Source organism: Pelobates fuscus, chromosome 11 (genome assembly GCF_036172605.1).
Source record: "Pelobates fuscus isolate aPelFus1 chromosome 11, aPelFus1.pri, whole genome shotgun sequence".
NCBI lineage: Eukaryota > Metazoa > Chordata > Amphibia > Anura > Pelobatidae > Pelobates > Pelobates fuscus.
Genome location: NC_086327.1, coordinates 10,154,166 through 10,168,754, shown reverse-complemented (window position 1 = coordinate 10,168,754; position 14,589 = coordinate 10,154,166). Strand labels below are relative to the sequence as shown.

General features: G+C 40.7%; 1 protein-coding gene across 1 annotated transcript in view; it reads left to right on the top strand.

Moving 5' to 3' along the window:
* Positions 1-10,872: 10,872 nt before the first annotated feature.
* Positions 10,873-14,589, top strand: part of LOC134577876 (chloride channel protein ClC-Kb-like) — a 30,211-nt gene continuing 26,494 nt past the window's right edge. The window contains exons 1-2 of the mRNA XM_063436789.1: positions 10,873-11,084; positions 13,668-13,771. Of these exons, the coding sequence (XP_063292859.1) occupies positions 13,675-13,771 (97 nt within the window). The 5' untranslated portion in view covers positions 10,873-11,084; positions 13,668-13,674. The remainder of the gene's footprint in view (positions 11,085-13,667; positions 13,772-14,589) is intronic.

The window sequence follows — 14,589 nt, the reverse complement described above, 5'->3', positions numbered from 1 at the left end:
CCCATTTCCAATGCACTGTCTCTCGAACACTCTCGCCAGGAACCTGTCTTTATATCTCATTCTCCATCTTTCCAATAATCTCCCAACTCTCTGAGCCTTTTTTTGTCACGGTCTTAGGCACGACAATCTCTCTGGCTGCCCCCTCTATCACTTCACAGGTTCCCCTTCTGTTCCTCTCTCCAATGTCCTGGTCTTTTCAAATGCCCCTCACTCACAGTATGGTCAGTCTTTTGCCCTTTCTCCCACATCTGAGTCTCTTCTCATGCCACTCATTCTCCATCACCTTCACCTGACACTTCCTCCCTCCACATGTCCATTGTCTTTTGCTCCCATCCTCATCTCACCAGGCTCTCCTCCTGCCCATCTCCACTAGTTCTCCACCTGACCCAAATTTATCCTCATGCCCTTCATCCTCTAATTCTCCTCCTGCCTCCACTCCACTAGCTCTCCTCCTGACCCAAATCTATGCTCATGCTCCTCTCTCACCAGTTCTCCTGTCTCTCTCCCCAGTTCCCCTTCTGCCTCCTCTCCCCAGTTCTCCTCCTACCCTCTCCCTCCTCTTTGGTTCTTTCAATTAGCTTGCCTCTGAAATTAATCCAGAATTTAAGACAGCGAACCAAACAGTAGACGGTGGTAGTGGAACATTTCCCAGACAGTTGTGTTGATACAAAGCGTTGTTTAACACATTATTATGTAACCATGCCTGCTGACGGTATTAGGGGGCTACTAATAGTATGGAGCTCCAACATGATCCGTTTCACAGTACAATAGAATACAGTGCTTTCTGGAATAGCTTTGGCCTTAATGTGGCACCCTGGGTAAGGGTCACTAAAAGAAAAATGGGCACATTTCAAAAAGTGAAACAATCAATCAGCATGGTAGCCCATAGAATCTGCAGAACCATTTGATTGATTACGATGACAATTGTTCCATTTTTGGAACGTTGTCCCACTTTTCAAGACACATTGTATTGGAAGAGGAGACAAAGAAACATTGTTTAATAATGTATCTTCTTATCGCTCTGCCAGGTACAAAGAGCAGAGCTAATGACACTGATGGACAGGGAGCTAACATGGAGGCGCCAGTTCCAGCATAGGGCTTAATACTGCAGTGTGGATTTCTACATTCACGAGCACATTTCTAATCAAAAATAGATGATAAAGAAATAATACACCAACAATCCCAGGATGTGGCAGTTCCCAATATATCATATCACACGAATAATGTAATAAAATGAAAGTGGTGGTGTAAGAATATCTTCACGCACCATTTAACCCTTACAGCACAGCTGTTGCAAGGTGTCGGGAGGCTCTGGCCAGTGTTTGGAAGCTATGGGGTTAAGTGGCGGACAGAGCGGTTATCTCCTGGGCAGATTGTGTTCGCCCCTCCTGCCCAGTCTGCTGCATTGTTTCCTATTAAGGAAGCCTTTTCTCTGATAGTTCTTTTCATATGAGCCTCAGATCATCCCAGGGTGGGCAGGCGGTCCCCAGCACACAGCTGCAGAACAGTCTGTTAGAAGCTGAGGGGTCTGAGCAGTGACAGATTCCTGAGACAGTCTGCCAGACATGGAGGGGGGAGAGGGACACAGAGGGAAAGCACCCAAGACAGTGAGAAACGCAAGAAGTAGAGAGTCTGTGTGAGGAGATTGCTAGACAGCCTGGAGGCTGAAATAATCAGTGAGCCATAGGAAGAGATAGGAAGAGCAGGGAGCTCACTTAATGACTACAGGATAAACATACCAGCCATCATCATCTAGTCACCAGACTCTAGGGCGCTCCCAAACTGTCTCAAACACCGGCAGACCATCCAATACACACAGAGACCATCAAATACAACCACAGACCACCCAATATACATAGAGACCACCAAATACAACCACATACCATCCAATACACACAGAGACCATCAAATACAACCACATACCATCCAATACACACAGAGACCATCTAATACAACCACAGACCATCCAATACACACAGAGACCATCAAATACAACCACATACCATCCAATACACACAGAGACCATCAAATACAACCACATACCATCCAATACACACAGAGACCATCAAATACAACCACATACCATCCAATACACACAGAGACCATCAAATACAACCACATACCATCCAATACACACAGAGACCATCAAATACAACCACAGACCACCCAATATACATAGAGACCACTAAATACAACCACATACCATCATAGAGATCACCAAATACAACCACAGACCATCCAATACACATAGAGACCATCAAATACAACCACAGTCCATCCCATACACACAGAGACCATCAAATACAACCACAGACCATCCAATACACACAGATACCATCAAATACAACCACAGACCATCCAATACACACAGAGACCATCAAATACAACCACATACCATCATAGAGACCACCAAATACAACCACATACCATCATAGAGATCCCCAAATACAACCACAGACCATCCAATACACATAGAGACAACCACATACAACTACAGACCACCCAATACACATAGAGACCATCAAATACAACCACAGACCATCCAATACACATAGAGACCATCAAATACAACCACAGTCCATCCCATACACACAGAGACCATCAAATACAACCACAGACCACCCAATATACATAGAGAACACCAAATACAACCACATACCATCATAGAGATCACCAAATACAACCACAGACCATCCAATACACATAGAGACCACCAAATACAATTACAGACAACTCAATACACCTAGAGACCATCAAATACAACCACAGACCTCCCAATACACATAGAGACCACTAAATACAACCACAGATCATAGAAACATATAAACATAGAATGTGACGGCAGATAAGAACCATTCGGCCCATCTAGTCTGCCCAATTTTCTAAATACTTTCATTAGTGCCTGGCCTTATCTTATAGTTAGGATAGCCTTATGCATATCCCACACATGCTTAAACTCCTTTACTGTGTTAACCTCTACCACTTCAGCTGGAAGGCTATTCCATGCATCCACTACCCTCTCAGTAAAGTAATGCAATACACATAGAGATCACCACATGCAACTATCCATAGAGCCCACTAAATACAACCACAGACCACCTAATACACATAGAGACCACCAAATACAACCACATACCATCCAATACACAGAGACCATCCAATACACATAGAAACTACCAAATACAACCACAGACAATCTAATACACAGAGACCATCAAATACAACCACAGACCATCCAATACACATAAAGCCCACTAAATACAATCCAGACCATCCAATACACATAGAGATCACCAAATACAATACAGACCATCTAATACACATAGAGATCACCAAATACAATACAGACCTCCCAATACACATAGAGACCATCCAATATAAAATACAACCACAGACCACCCAATACACATAGAGACCCCCAAATACAACTACAGGCCATCAAATACACACAGGGACCACCAAATACAGCTACAAATCACCACATACACTTACAAACCACCAAATACAACTATTGACCATCCAGTGAACCTACAGTACAGTACATCCAATACACCTGCAGACCACCAAATAGACCATCACAACATCCAATGATCCCACAGATAGTTCAATACATCTGCGGACTATTCAATGTATACACCAACAGTGCATGTAATACACCTACAGGCCACACAATACACCAACAGTGCATGTAATACACCTACAGGCCATGCATTACACCAACAGACCACGCAATACATCAACAGTGCATGTAATACACCTACAGGCCACACAATACACCAACAGTGCATGTAATACACCTACAGGCCACACAATACACCAACAGTGCATGTAATACACCAACAGGCCATGCATTACACCTACAGGCCACGCAATACACCAACAGTGCATGTAATACACCAACAGGCCATGCATTACACCTACAGGCCACGCAATACACCAACAGTGCATGTAATACACCAACAGGCCATGCATTACACCTACAGGCCACGCAATACACCAACAGTGCATGTAATACACCTACAGGCCACGCAATACACCAACAGTGCATGTAAAATACCAACAGACCACGCAATACACCAACAGTGCATGTAATACACCTACAGGCCACGCAATACACCAACAGTGCATGTAAAATACCAACAGACCACGCAATACACCAACAGTGCATGTAATACACCTACAGGCTGTCCAGATCCCCTGCTGTCTTACCACATACCTACATACTGGATTAGGAGAAAGGAGAAAACCTCCTAAACACTTCAGACTGTCCCATACAAACAGAAGCCATCCCATTACCTGAGCGCCGCGTTATTCGTAACAGCAAATAGATATGTCTAAGAAACTGGTGGGATTTACTACAAGGAAATCAAAATCTTATTTTATTTTCCAGACCTCACAAACACATATTTGTTGAATATAGGGATGAGTAAACAGAATATTAAAATCCTGGACTGTGACGGTTTCTCACTATAACTGGGATATTGTTTTGTAAACCTGTCCTCGCCGTGTGTTACACAGATGGCATTATACGCCAGACCATACAGAAATAGTGTGCCACATCAGAGGAGTGGAACTGAGAGAACGCGACACCTCATATGCTGGGTAATGCCAGTCACAGGCTGAGTCACTGCTAGGACATCAGCTGTGTGCCCTCTGTGCCAGCCTCACCAGAATGATTCCATAATATGAAGAAGAATGCAGCCAAAATCCAATGTCTGATCACTAGAGATCACATTAACCCTTTCATTCCCACACTGAGAGGAAGAACCGATGTTAACTCCTCCATTCCCACACTGAGAGGTAATAACATATTAACCCTTCCATACCCACACTAAGATAAAAAAAAACAGATCTTAACCCTTCCATACCCACACTAAGAGAAAATAACAAATGAACCCTTCCATACCCACACTAAGAGAAAATAACAAATTAACCATTCCATACCCACACTAAGAGAAAATAACAAATTAACCCTTCCATACCCACACTAAGAGAAAATAACAAATTAACCATTCCATACCCACACTAAAAGAACGAACATATATTAACCCTTCCATACCCACACTAAGAGGGAAAAAACGGATATTAACCATTCTATACTCACACTAAGAGAACGAACATATATTAACCCTTACAAACCCACACTAAGAGAAAATAACAAATTAACCATTCCATACCCACACTAAGAAAACAAACAGATTTTAACCCTTCCATACCCACACAAAGTGAAAATAACAAATTAACATTCTATACCCACACTAAGAGAACGAACATATTTTAACCCTTCCATACCCACACTAAGAGAACGAACATATTTTAACCCTTCCATACCCACACTAAGAGAATAAACAGATATGAACCCTTTCTTACCCACACTGAGAGAGAGAACATGTATTAACCCTCCCATACCCGCACTAAGAGAAAAATAACAGATTTTAACCCTTCCATACCGACACTAAGAGAAAAAACAGATATTAACCCGTTCATACCCACACTGAAAGAAAGAACAGATATTAACCCTTCCATACCCACACTAAGAGAATAAAACAGATATTAACCCTTCCATACCCACACTAAGAGAATAAAACAGATATTAACCCTTCCATGCCCACACTAAGAGAATAAAACAGATATTAACCCTTCCATACCGACACTAAGAGAAAAAACAGATATTAACCCGTTCATACCCACACTGAAAGAAAGAACAGATATTAACCCTTCCATACCCACACTAAGAGAATAAAACAGATATTAACCCTTCCAAGCCCACACTAAGAGAATAAAACAGATATTAACCCTTCCATGCCCACACTGAGAGAAAGAACAGATATTAACCCTTCCAAGCCCACACTAAGAGAATAAAACAGATATTAACCCTTCCATGCCCACACTAAGAAAACAAACAGATTTTAACCCTTCCATACCCACACAAAGTGAAAATAACAAATTAACATTCTATACCCACACTAAGAGAACGAACATATTTTAACCCTTCCATACCCACACTAAGAGAACGAACATATTTTAACCCTTCCATACCCACACTAAGAGAATAAAACAGATATGAACCCTTTCTTACCCACACTGAGAGAGAGAACATGTATTAACCCTTCCATACCCACACTAAGAGAAAAAACTGATATTACCCCTTCCATACCCACACTAAGAGAAAAAAACCAGATATTAACCCTCCCATACCCACACTAAGAGAAAAATAACAGATATTAACCCTTCCATACCGACACTAAGAGAAAAAACAGATATTAACCCGTTCATACCCACACTGAAAGAAAGAACAGATATTAACCCTTCCATACCCACACTAAGAGAATAAAACAGATATTAACCCTTCCATACCCACACTAAGAGAATAAAACAGATATTAACCCTTCCATGCCCACACTAAGAGAATAAAACAGATATTAACCCTTCCATACCGACACTAAGAGAAAAAACAGATATTAACCCGTTCATACCCACACTGAAAGAAAGAACAGATATTAACCCTTCCATACCCACACTAAGAGAATAAAACAGATATTAACCCTTCCAAGCCCACACTAAGAGAATAAAACAGATATTAACCCTTCCATGCCCACACTGAGAGAAAGAACAGATATTAACCCTTCCAAGCCCACACTAAGAGAATAAAACAGATATTAACCCTTCCATGCCCACACTAAGAAAACAAACAGATTTTAACCCTTCCATACCCACACAAAGTGAAAATAACAAATTAACATTCTATACCCACACTAAGAGAACGAACATATTTTAACCCTTCCATACCCACACTAAGAGAACGAACATATTTTAACCCTTCCATACCCACACTAAGAGAATAAAACAGATATGAACCCTTTCTTACCCACACTGAGAGAGAGAACATGTATTAACCCTTCCATACCCACACTAAGAGAAAAAACTGATATTACCCCTTCCATACCCACACTAAGAGAAAAAAAACAGATATTAACCCTCCCATACCCACACTAAGAGAAAAATAACAGATATTAACCCTTCCATACCGACACTAAGAGAAAAAACAGATATTAACCCGTTCATACCCACACTGAAAGAAAGAACAGATATTAACCCTTCCATACCCACACTAAGAGAATAAAACAGATATTAACCCTTCCATACCCACACTAAGAGAATAAAACAGATATTAACCCTTCCATGCCCACACTAAGAGAATAAAACAGATATTAACCCTTCCATACCGACACTAAGAGAAAAAACAGATATTAACCCGTTCATACCCACACTGAAAGAAAGAACAGATATTAACCCTTCCATACCCACACTAAGAGAATAAAACATATATTAACCCTTCCAAGCCCACACTAAGAGAATAAAACAGATATTAACCCTTCCATGCCCACACTGAGAGAAAGAACAGATATTAACCCTTCCATACCCACACTAAGAGAATAAAACAGATATTAACCCTTCCATGCCCACACTGAGAGAACAAAGAGATATTAACCCTCCAATGCCCACACTGAGAGAACCAACATATATTAACCATTCTATACCCACACTTAGAGAACGAACAGATATTAACCCTTCCATGCCCACACTGAGAGAAAGAAAAACGTATTAACTCTTCCATACCCACTCTAAGAGAATAAAATAGATATTAACCCTTCCATGCCCACAATGAGAGAAAGAACATGTATTAACCCTTCCATACCCACTCTAAGAGAACGAACAGATATTAACCTTTCCATATCTACACTAAGAGAAAGAGCAGATATTATACTCCCCACCCCCTCCCATTCTAGTACTAAGTGGAATTGTAATAAAAAGTGCTTATTAACTCAAACATTTCCAGTATCAAATCTAAAAAACTGTTTAACAAAATGTTTAGATTTGTTTTTATCCTAAAGGAAGGGAAGAGATGCCACCTGCTTGTTATAGCTGGTTTGTAATCACTTTTATTAAATGTTTTCACAACAGAGAATCTTATTGACACAACACCCCAGAGGCACATGGATATAAACACAGAAACTCACGGTGTGCATATTACACCAGCTGCTAATATCATTATAATCCTACAGTGTGTAAGACTACCTACCCCTCCTGATATCATTATAATCATACAGTGTGTAATACTAACTACCCCTCCTGATATCATTATAATCATACAGTGTGTAATACTACCTACCCTGCTGATATTATTATAATCACACAGTGTGTAATAATACCTACCCCTCCTGATATCGTTATAATCATACAGTGTGTAATAGTACCTACCCCTCCTGATATCGTTATAATGATACAGTGTGTAATAGTACCTACCCCTCCTGATATCATTATAATCATACAGTGTGTAATAATACCTACCCCTTCTGATATCATTATAATCATACAGTGTGTGTAATACTACCTACCCTTTCTGATATCATTATAATCATACAGTGTGTAATACTAACTACCCCTCCTGATATCATTATAATCATACAGTGTGTAATACTACCTACCCCTTCTGATATCATTATAATCATACAGTGTGTAATACTAACTACCCCTCCTGATATCATTATAATCATACAGTGTGTAATACTACCTACCCCTTCTGATATCATTATAATCATACAGTGTGTAATAATACCTACCCCTCCTGATATCATTATAATCATACAGTGTGTAATACTACCTACCCTGCTGATATTATTATAATCACACAGTGTGTAATAATACCTACCCCTCCTGATATCGTTATAATCATACAGTGTGTAATAGTACCTACCCCTTCTGATATCATTATAATCATACAGTGTGTGTAATACTACCTACCCTTTCTGATATCATTATAATCACACTGTGTAATACTACCTACCCCTTCTGATATCATTATTATCACACTAAAAATAATATCACACTGTCACTATTCTGTTAATTGTCACACCTTTCATTTCCATCCTGACACTTCCGTGCCCAGACACTTCCATCCACCGACACTTCCATCCACGACACGTCCATCCCCCGACACTACCATCCACCGACACTACCATCCACCGACACTACCATCCTCTGACACTTCCATGCCCCGACACTATCATCCACCAACACTACCATCGCCTGACATTTCCATCCCTTGACACCTCCATCCCCCGACACTTCCATCCCCCAGCACTACCATCCACCAACACTTCCATCCCCTGACACTTCCATCCCCTGACACTTCCATCCCCTGACACTTCCATGCCCAGACACTTCCATGCACTGACACTTCCATCCCTCCCACTTCCATCCACCGACACTTCCATCCACCGACACTTCAATCCCTGGACTGTTACTTTCCAGTCCCTGAAGTGACCCATAGCCCTTTTTTGTTATTCCCTCCACTGACTCTGTTTCTTCCAGGTATCCAGTATTTATACATTACGAGTACGACCATAAGTCTATAAGATAATTTGTGGTGTGGAGCGTTGGATAGTCTTGGTTGTGGATTCTAACACTGGATCTTTGGTCTTGTGTAACTGGTTCCAGCTCGTACAGTGCTTCTCAGGAAAGTGCACCCAGGACGTGTTTAAGAGTCAGGAGGCCATGTTCATCTTGAGTTGGCACTACCTTCCCAAGAGCACCTACCAGAGATCACATCTCCTGCCCTGGTATCGTTTCTGTTGTCCCCTATGGTGGAGGAAACCATGATGTACCTTTTTGGAAAGGTCAGATTGTGAAGATGCCAACAGTTGACTGTTGTCCTCACATGGGGTCTTTAGTGGTGTCCCTAATGGCTTGTTTGCATGGTGGTAATGTCACAGCCTTAGTACTGGGAAATCCCGGTTTAAATCCCAGTCAGGCCACCTTACCAGTACGTGTCCTTGGGTAAGACACCTAACGGTGTATATAAGCCCACCTCTCATAGATTGCAAGCTTTTTTGAGCAGGGCTTTGCTCAACTTTAAGTTTTCCTGGTACAAAATTTCATATAGCTGTTGGCACTATATAAATGCTAAAAATAAGTTGGAAGTATTAAAAAAACCAAAAGGAAACATTAAATAATGATTGACTTTTTCTGGAGCTCTCTAGAAACCAGACTCTTTAATCCCATCCCAATTATATTTAACCCTCATGTGTAAATATTGGGATTAACTCTTCAAAAGCTGCGGAAAACCCATTACCTGGTATTCCTAATGACTTTCTCGTCTCACCTGTGACTGACAGAGGTTCAAGGAAACGTTCGCCATCAACTAAGAGCGTTCCTCCCAACCTGTCAAATGGCTCTTCAAAGGATTTCTACATTTTAGGGGTCTGGATGGAGGGGTGGCCGCGGCTGTTTCTCAACATTTCAGGCGATTTCATGACCCACTGATAATCATTACTGGAACTGAAAATGCTATTTAGAACAAGATCAAAGCGTCTTATTTACACAGGCTGACTAAAGGTATATATTGCAGTTGAAAGACACTATACAGGGTTATTCGTAAAAGTTTGAATTGTCAGGAAATCAAATGTATTTAACATTTTCAGCCAACATAGACTAATTGAAAACTTTGCTGATTTAGAGAATGGTTTCAGTTTAGATAGTTTGGCCTTGTATGTGATACTTAACAAGTCACTGTCTAGTGAATAGCTCTGTGTACGTTTTGTTGCAGACACCCCAGTAATGAGGAGCTCCAAGAAAAGAGGTGAAAGGGATTTGGATTGAGTAGAGGGACTTTCTCGTGTAAATAGGGACACCTGATAGCTATGTGAGAGGGGATTGGCATGTGATGATGGTGATAGGGCTGAGGTAGAGCAGAGCTGAGAGGAGATTGTCATAATAAAGGTGAGTGAACAGGAATTCACTTTCACCTGCAGCTCATTTTTATTCTAAACACAAGAAGCCTGAGGGTGGTTCTACCTGACTTGTCAAGGACATTTTAATAGTACTAATAACCCTGTGTGTCTGTGTGCAGGGGAGGGAGCATGGGTAACCTGTGGCTCACTCACAGTTTGCATTCACAGCCAGTGGATGGAGGAGACTCACTCACAGGTTGCTGGCTGGTCATGAAATCCCAACGATAACTCGGAATAAAGAGCTTCCCAAAGTGGACCACGACCCCATTCCCAAAATCAGAGACCATACAGGTGGGTTTGACAGGTGCCAACGGTAGGAGGACAACAAATTATAGAATGATGGGTCGCTAAGATGAGATGAGAAATCAGGCCTTTTAGAAATTCATAAAATTCATCAGTTGTATCGATATTTGTTTACGGCAATAATTCTTAACCTATTTTTAGAGCAGTTCAATTAATGTATATGGTATTAGCTTGGAAACTGTTACCAGTGTCGGAGAGTCGCCTTAGCCTGGGGAAGGCACAGCCGGATTCCCCTATAGACAGAGTGGGCAGCTGCCTACAGGTGCCTGTATATATTTTGATTTATGTTTTTAATATTTTATTTTATTTATAGAGTTATAGAGTGAGAGACGTGCATCCTGCCTCTCTTTTTGCCCCCCCCCCCCCTAATAGTGAAGTAAATAACAGGGAGCTGGATTTTTGGGGTGAAGTATGGGAATTCTGTACCTACAGACATCTGAGATGTACAGACCTGTCTACAGAAACCAATGTATTGTGTGTTATTACCTGTGGATGGACGGATGTATCGGGTTCATTGGAAGCACTTTGGACCACCTAAAATGGCACAGGTCCCAATCAAGGGGTTAAGAAATTCCGGCTTAAGGATTTTGCTAATTTGAAGTCAATTGTTGATCCCCTGTACGTCCATGTCTCCAGCCACTAAGATGGAATATTCTTCTGGAAACTCAACACAAAACAAATTATGGATTTTTAATGTTGTTGTGCCTGGAAGAGATACTCAGCCCAGCTGGTAATGTACTTAAATGTCATCTTTTTGGATGAATGATATCATTCAAACAATTGAGGATCTTAATTTGAAGGAAAAAAAAATACATCTTCCTCATGAAAAACATCTCTAGATTGTATTATTTTCGTACATGTATGCCGATTCTTGCCTATTCTAAACACACACGCTTTTAATTAGTATTATTGGAAAGGGAGACAAATTGTAGACCCCCAGCTATTATAGGACTACAGCTCCAATGATGCTTTGCAATTAGAGCATCAGGGTTGTTCATTGAAATGTGATTTTTTTTGGGGGGTGGGGGGGATTTCAAAGGGAATTTCTCATTTTATGCCAACATACAGAACTGAAAACCTAGCTTGCTGGGGACATTTTTCCATTAAGCAGGTGTCCAAATTACATATAGAACATCAGCAAGAAGGCTTTAGTGGAGGGGTGACCTACGTCCACCATTGTAAAATAAATCTGAAATAGAACCAATGTTTTAGGCCCAGCCACTACTTTACAGAAGAGATTGGGACGGGGTCCTGTGAACGTTTTGGCTTCGCCCTGGATGTATTCGTCCGCTGTGGACATTTATAGAACAATTGAGATTAGTTGTGGGTAAGATGACCTCCCTCAGACTGCGCACACAGTTTGTTTAGGAGATCTGACTAATCAGTTGGGCTTTGCTGACATGCCGGCCTGAAATATCAGGATAAATTAGGCCCATACTTTTAAAAGGCCATGGTTAAAACACACTGTTTAACAAATCCCAGCACGCACAACTCCCAACATGTTAATCATAGCTCCTACGTTTTATGTTTATATTTTTTTCATTATTTATTTCTCATCCGAAGACATTAATAGTATGTATTATAACATATATAACAGCATCTGAACTGTTTGAGTATTTTCTAGGAAGCTCTAGCATGGCACCATAATCTTTATATTTAAAATGTTGAGTTGGATGTGTGGCCAATGTTCCAACGACACTGTGATGTCATTTGTTTATAAGAGCTGCATGTCCCTTTAAATATGGCCTTTCTCCAAGTTACAATATTGCAAGTTGTAGAAGCCCCAGTTTTTACCCTGCATTTTCCTGTCTGTTTACACGAGTTAAATAACCCTATCAGTGTCAGTACCTACATCCCCTGCACCCATGTTAGTTCCCTGTATCACATTGTGCTTAGACACTAAATCCATTTGGTTATATTACCCTCCCCGGGAATCCTGTCTGGAACAAAGTAAAGTGCAGGAGATACCTGTGTAACAGTCTGCAAAGCCAGCAAATGTGTGGATTGATTCAGGCCGGGATGCCTAAAAAGTATAATTATGTAAAAAAAAAATGTTTTCAGCAATTTGCTCATAATGTACAGAAAATAGGAAAAGGGGAGAGGTGGAAATGTTTCAGAGACAATCTTTACGTGTCTTAGTCTTACAGCAGAAATGCCATGTAAGTCACATAACGCATGTGTGACATTAATACAGAAATGATAATGATTCCCATAGCTTGTACATATAGATTGCTGATATCTGGGGAGAAGGCGGCTGGGTCATGCAAAATGTAAGCTTTGTACTATACAGGGAATTGCAAATTGCTCTAATAATATTACCGGCACTCAGTCAGTGCACAATATTTATAAAATATAATTAATGTTTGTATAAATCTACATATTACTAGAACAGGTACATTGTTTGCCCTAGGTCGGTTCAAAGCTGTGAACTTGGTGCAGGTAGATGCAAATAATATTTAGAAAACGTGTCTCATATTAACTTATTGAACATTAGAAGTTTGCAACGTGTGATTCATTTTGAGCAATTGTGTGGCATCAGATGAAAAACGACTTGTTCTCCTCTGTGAACAGAATCACCATGGAGACGTTTGTGATTGAACAGACGGAAAACGAGAAAACGCTGCTTCGAAAAGATGTGTTTCGTCCTTGGCCCAAAACACGGCGCTTTGTTAAAGGTGCAATTAATGATACGGGGATGAATACTGTGCCGTTATTTGTAGGGGTGTAGATACAATTCAATTTATTTTCCTCATACCTCAGGATTTAGTTTTAATGGTTTCTGAACAAACTTACCACTTTGTGATATTTTGACAGATCTGATGGTATTTTTAATCCTCCATATTTCTCAAGAGTCCCACTTATAGAAGGGCAGTCCCTAGTTCAGAATTTTGCACTGCGTTCCCCCATTGTAGGAAGTTATATGTGTATGTTAACTGGTATAGTGCATGCTAGTGAATTTGGTGTGTGTTTCAGTGGGTATGCTGAGCATTGTGTGTATGTTAGTGGCTATGGTGTATGACAGGTAATGTATTGAGTGTGTCAGTGAGCGCTGTGTGTTAGTGGCGGTTGGTATGTCATGAAGCAGTTAGTAAGGCTGAATGTATAGAAATATTACGTGTATTTATTTGATGTAGTGTGAGGAAGCGAGTGTAGTGTGTGGTAGTGTGGTGACGTGTGTAATTTTTTTTATAATTCTTTATTTTGGCTGCGCATACTATAACAAGCAAGCGTGCTTCGTCACAACAGCAGGAGCACACATAATATCTCCACATATTCCGACAAGGCATGGCAATAATATAGCAGCACAGTGTTTTGTTATCAAATGCATGGAGTCAGATGAGTGGTATGCTTAATAGTTAAGTCTGCGTGTCTAGTGCGTGAGATACAGATTAGGCATGACTATAAGTATGTAAAGCTATGAGCTGTTAAGCTAAGCCATATACATCACTTTTCCGCGCTAAATTCTTTTGTAGCTACTTTGGCTAGTGAGGTA